The sequence below is a fragment of the Zalophus californianus genome, chromosome 3 (assembly GCF_009762305.2).
Source record: "Zalophus californianus isolate mZalCal1 chromosome 3, mZalCal1.pri.v2, whole genome shotgun sequence".
NCBI lineage: Eukaryota > Metazoa > Chordata > Mammalia > Carnivora > Otariidae > Zalophus > Zalophus californianus.
Genome location: NC_045597.1, coordinates 138,980,598 through 138,986,432, shown reverse-complemented (window position 1 = coordinate 138,986,432; position 5,835 = coordinate 138,980,598). Strand labels below are relative to the sequence as shown.

At 58.9% G+C, this 5,835-nt stretch overlaps 1 protein-coding gene across 1 annotated transcript; it reads left to right on the top strand.

Moving 5' to 3' along the window:
- Window positions 1–1,439: 1,439 nt before the first annotated feature.
- EVX2 (even-skipped homeobox 2) lies at window positions 1,440–5,122 on the top strand. Its single transcript, XM_027591571.2, has 3 exons — window positions 1,440–1,866; window positions 2,804–3,078; window positions 4,397–5,122. The coding sequence occupies exons 1-3, from the start codon at window positions 1,440–1,442 to the stop codon at window positions 5,120–5,122; spliced, it is 1,428 nt and encodes a 475-aa protein (XP_027447372.2).
- The last annotated feature ends 713 nt before the right edge of the window (window positions 5,123–5,835 follow it).

Here is a 5,835-nt window from a genome sequence, read left to right as displayed (position 1 = left end):
CTCAGGGCCACAGGTAAGAGGTTGGGTTGGGGGAAGAGAGGAAGGAGAGAAGAAAGAAGAGCAGAGTGGAGAAGGGAGGGCAGCGGGTGGAAAGGGAAGGAGGCTAAGTCCCTTCTTTCCTTCTTTGACCTAGAGATTAGGCAACTTTGCCACAAATAATTCGATTTGAGGAGGGAGGGGGAAAGCTGGCAACGTAAAAAGTGGATCTGGGGCAGCCCATATGGCGTTGTAAATCGCGACTGTGTTTAAAGTTAGCTGTCGAATTCTACTATGAAATCGTCCAGCCGAGTTCATTTCCCCCAGGGAAAATGCGTAGGCGAGAAGCCTATCCATCAGCAGGGTTATAAAAGTAAAAAACCCAGGACTTCAAGTTCAGAACTCACCCTGCAAACGGTGTTAAAAAATCAGAGAGGACCTAATGATTTCCGTTTGGAGGCGCGGGCCCAACGCACCTCCCCAGGCCACGTAGCACTAAAGTGCTTTCAAAAACTCTACGATATTTCCTTTCCCTTTCTCTCTCTCCTCTCTCTCTCTCTCTCTCTCTCTCTCTCTCTCTCTCTCTCTCTCTCGGCTGGGGTGGGAGGAGAGCAGCCAGGCTGAGGCGAAGAAGTGGGGGAGAGAGAAAACTCGGCGCCCTATTTGTTAAATAAAATACATATTTGGTTCTGAAATTCAAAAGATAAGTAATCCAGACAGGAGCGCAAGGTCTCCTTACGCAACTCTTCCTATATCCTCCCTCTTGTCCCCTCCCTTATCCCCTCCCGCTTGTAAATGTTTTTTTTTTTTTAAAAAACAACCCTTCCCGACGATCTACTCTGGAAAATCAAAGCATTATCTATTATTTAACACGTATCTATGTCCGAGGAAAAATGAGGAAGGCGCTGCATGATTAGGACCTAAGGGGCAACCCAGCAAACTGAGAGCGTAATGATGCCCCTAAATGAAGGGGGAAATGTGCCGCGGCGCGCTCTATTAATCAGACTGTCAATTTCACCCCCGAGGCCAAACCCCCGGGCGAACAGAACCGGCTCTGAGCGGGCAAAGGACCGGAGCCTTCCTCCTCACTTCTTGTCTCTTCTCGCCTCCTACCTGGATCTATTTGTCTGCTCCGAAGCCGCCTTCATTACCCACTGACAGGAGCGTGTATTTATTTGCTTATAAACCTGTTACAATAAATGATTATTCGAACGGCGTCATTCGTACCTTAATGACGAGCGAGCGCTACTTTTTGATGAATGACATCTCGGGCTCGGAAGGATGTATGGGTCATTTTGACCAGTCATTCCCTCGCTCTGGCATCCCACAATTTTTCCGCCTCCCTCCAAAAGAGATAATAATATTTAGAGGCGTTCGCTGGGGCTGAATGAGAATTAGCCCTAGGCGCAGCCCATCATTAGGACGGGACAGCGGGCCACTGTGACATTTTTTAGAAAGCTGAGATGATGGAAAGAATAAGAAAAGAGATGATTCTGATGGAGAGAGGGCTACACAGCCCCACGGCCGGCAAGCGGTTCTCCAATTTGTCCGATTCGGCTGGCAATGCTGTGCTCGAGGCCCTGGAAAATTCGCAGCACCCGGCTCGCCTCAGCCCGCGCCTGCCGTCCGCCCCCCTGCACGGCGCTCTGGGAGACCTCCCTGCCAAGGGCAAATTCGAAATAGACACTTTGTTCAACCTGCAGCACCCGGGCAGCGAAAGCACCGTCTCCTCCGAAATTGCCTCCGCCGCCGAAGGCCGTAAAAAGCCGGGTCATTATTCAGAGGCGGCCGCCGAGGCGGACATGAGCAGCGACGTGGAGGTGGGCTGCTCCGCGCTGCGCTCCCCTGGCGGCCTTGCAGCCGCGCCGCTCAAGGAAAACAATGGCAAAGGTAACCGCGCCGCCCTTGCCGCGCTCTCTGGTCCCATCCTCCCCGTTCTTCCGCGGCTCCTGCTGGCCCTTCCTACTGCCTTTGCCCCTAACCGACCCTCCGCAAGCAAGCTGCACCCAGCGGGCTCGGGCGGGGGCGGGACGCATGCTGGGGACCCTGCACTCCTGCTTTGCTCCTTGAGCCTCCCAGCGAGGCACAGGCCTGGGGGGGTGCCAGGCCCGCCCGCCCGCCCGCTGTCGCCCGAGTCCTAGAAAATGCCTCTGCGGGTTGGTCTAAAAGCCTGTGCGAGCTGACCGACCCCTAGCCAGCGGCTGAGTCGCGCTACGGGAAGGGTGCCCTGGTAGCTGCTCTGAACTCCGTTACTCCTGGTTCCCCAAGGCCGAGTGGAGTGGAGGGGGCATCCTGAGTAAGTCGGAGGGAGCGTCGCCTGGAGCCTCTGGGAGACCCGCTTGGGTCAGCGGGAGAAAAGAGTTGAAAAGTAGAGCCCACCCCCTAATGGTTCCGGTTTGAGCTGCTGCTGTCTTTCTCATCTTAAAAATATTTTTAACCAAACCCAAAAGACTATCAAAGAAAGGTTGGAAGCCCTACAGAAAGCTGCCCTGCTGTCTCCAGACCACGGGAAACCCAGAGCTTACCAAACTGCGCCTAGATGTAGGCATTTTCCCCTGGCCAATTTTCCTCCTGAGTTGAAAATTTCAAATTAAGAAAAAACAAACAAACAAACAAACTTCCTAATTGAGTTCTTATTATTTGGTTATGAAGGGCTCCCCAAACTTTATTGATTCCATTAACGGCAGCAATCTGTAAGCATGACAGACCCTATCAATTCAGGCAGCCTCGCGCCTTCCTCTCCCGGCTTCCCCCATCCGCGCTCAGCCCCCGCGCGGGGATCTCGGCCCGACAGTGACTCTCGCACTGTCGGCCGTTTGTTTGCCAGGGTACGCGGAGAGCGGCTCTGCCGCGGGCACCACGACGTCTGCGTCGGGCTCTGGCCTTGGCAGCCTGCATGGAGGTGGCGGCAGCGGCGGCGGCGGGGGCGCGGCGCTGGGCGGCTCCGGCTCGGGCGCGGATCAGGTGCGGCGCTACCGCACGGCGTTCACCCGCGAACAGATCGCGCGCCTGGAGAAGGAGTTCTACAGGGAGAACTATGTGTCGCGGCCCCGCCGGTGTGAGCTGGCCGCTGCGCTCAACCTGCCTGAAACCACCATCAAGGTATTGATTCCAGCACGCGCCTTTTCTAGCCTCCCCATGGGTGTCTGGGTTGTTTTGTTTCTCCTTTCTCCTCCCTGGGTGGCCACATTTAGCTGTGGGCCTGAAAACCCGCGGGGTAGAGTCACCAAAGGAATTGGCATATTTATTTCTCAGCTGCCGAATCCGGAGGGTTGGCCGGCCCGGCCTGACCTGGGAAGGCCCGGGAATGGCGGAGCCGAGGCGGGAAACGCTGGCCGCTGCTCATTCTGCCCAGAGCCTGCCCAGGTGCCCCTCGCCCATGTCCATGGCCCCATTTTCCCCCTCGGTGGCAAAGCCGGCTGGTCTTTGTTCCTCTGGCACGAACCCTAGGCGAAACTTTTCATCTGCTCTTGATTTTGGAGATTTATTTTCCACATAAATCGTTGCAACACGGAGAAAAGAATACGGTATTTTGAAAATCGATTGGGTTGAGGAAGTAGTTTCCTAAACATTTTTCTCCTCGGCAGCAGGAAAAAAAAAAAAAAAAGCAAACTTCGGGGGCGGGGGAAGGATACAACGAAATTGTCCTTACTTCTGTGTCTCTAGGTGATTAATTTTATTAATCCGGAAGAGACAGCTGGGAGGTTGGGCGACTTGGCGAACACTTCACGGAGGATCCCACACTCTAGCAAAAGAAAAGAGTAAACTGCCAGGGATAAGGGAGGATGTGGAAGTCTCCCTTTGGTTTGATCGGGCTTTCTTTAATTTAGAGTTGTGACGAATGATGGATGTCTTCATTAGACCGTGTTGGGAGGGGTAGAAAAGTCCCCTCCCCAGTTTAAGAGGATGTTGCTCCCGCCACTCATTTGAGGCAAACGAGTCCAACAATCCTCTTCAATATCAAAATCGGACGTGTGCCCTTGGGGCAGGTCCTTGCAGCTCAGAGGACTCAAGAGCTCGAGCGGCGACCTTTTAGAAAAGCTGCCGCGGTAGCCCCTTCTTCAAAGGTGGCCTAGAATCCCGTGCAAACCCTGGGATTGAGAGAGGGGTGCTCAGCAAGGCTCGGCACTAGTGGGTGGCGGGAAGGAGAGGAAAGGTTGCGTTGGGACCTTGAACGCAGCAAAAAGCAAGGGCGTAGGAGCCCAGGGCAGAAGACCGTTTTCGCTGAGGAAGGTGTGCCCACGGCTCTTCCCACTGTCGCCCTCAGTGGGAGAGCGGAGGGGCCTCCAAGCGGGGCCCAGTCGGAGCGGAGCAGTAGGCCAGGCCGTTCGGAGGTCCGGGAAGGGTGGAGAGGTCCAGGGCGGGGGCTGAGGCCTCGGGGCACTGCTTAACTCGGGCCGCCGTGCGGCTCTCCCCTCAGGTGTGGTTCCAGAACCGGCGCATGAAGGACAAGCGGCAGCGCCTGGCTATGTCGTGGCCGCACCCGGCCGACCCCAGCTTCTACACCTACATGATGACGCACGCGGCCGCCACCGGAAGCCTGCCCTACCCCTTCCACTCGCACGTGCCGCTGCACTACTACCCGCACGTGGGTGTCACGGCTGCGGCCGCCGCGGCTGCGGCCTCTGGCGCAGCGGCCGCGGCCTCGTCGCCCTTCGCCACTTCCATCCGCCCGCTGGACACCTTCCGTGCCCTCTCGCACCCCTACTCGAGGCCGGAGCTGCTGTGCAGCTTCCGCCACCCGGGCCTCTACCAGACGCCAGCGGCCGCCGCGGGGCTCAACAGCGCGGCCTCGGCCGCGGCGGCTGCAGCAGCTGCAGCGGCTGCGGCCTCCTCGGCCGCGGCGGCCGGGGCGCCCCCCAGCGGCGGCTCCGCGCCCTGCTCGTGCCTCAGTTGCCACAGTAGTCAATCCGCCGCGGCGGCCGCAGCAGCAGCCGCCGCGGCCCTGGGCTCCAGGGGTGGTGGCGGGGGCGGTGGCGGCGGCGGCGGCGGCGGCGGCGCGGGGGCCGCGGGGGGCTCGGACTTCGGCTGCAGCGCCGCGGCGCCTCGCTCCGAGAGCGGTTTCCTGCCCTACTCAGCGGCTGTGCTTAGCAAGACCGCCGTGAGCCCGCCGGACCAGAGGGACGAGGCGCCGCTCACCAGATAACTACGTCGCCGCCGCCAGGGGGCTGTGCCCGCCACTCTGAGTGTGCCCGGGAGTCCCCTGAGCGCCCCCGGCGCCCTCCGTGCGCCCGCGTGCCCTCTGCGCTCTGCCCGCTGCCAAAGCTGCCGCCAGGGGGCGCCCCGGTGCGGGAGGCCGAAGGGAAGCTGCCCCGACCGAACTGGGGGAAAAGAACCGCGCCAAAACCCGGCCCGTGTGCCCACAAATTATTTCTATTTTTGTATTTGCTACCCAGCAGCTTCCTCGTGTTTCCCACCGCCCATGCCCCGTTTCCCGCCTCTGTCCCGAGCTCTGGGTCTTCCCGAAGACAATCCCCTTGCCCTCCAACTAGTCCTCTGGGGTATGGGGCCCCGGCTGCCAGCCCTCAGGCCCAGGTTCCTCTCCTGAACCACGTGGCCAGAAGCCACGGAGAACCACAACAAAGAGAGGGGAATGGTGTGCGCTAGTGCTTTGTGTCGGGGGGGGGGTGCGGGGGGGAGTCACCCCCGAGGTTCCTGCTGCTGCTCTTTTTCTTCCATCCTTTCTTTTCTTTAAACGAGGATGAGGGGAGGTGGCAATTTTTCTCTCAGCCTGAGCTTGTTAGGGGCCCTGTCGACGGAGAGCGGAAGAATGGAGGTCTGAGAAGGCCAGGAGGGCGGATGGAGAGCGCGGGCGGCCGCCGGGGTGTTTGCGAGACGGTTTGCCGCGTGCGGGAGCGA

Excerpts from the sequence above, each read along its gene's own strand:
- EVX2 (XM_027591571.2), top strand. The coding sequence starts at position 1,440 with ATGATGGAAAGAATAAGAAAAGAGATGATTCTGATGGAGAGAGGGCTA. Across the intron at positions 1,867-2,803 it reads CAAGGAAAACAATGGCAAAG|GGTACGCGGAGAGCGGCTCT; the intron begins GTAACCGCGCCG and ends TTTGTTTGCCAG. Across the intron at positions 3,079-4,396 it reads TGCCTGAAACCACCATCAAG|GTGTGGTTCCAGAACCGGCG; the intron begins GTATTGATTCCA and ends CTCTCCCCTCAG.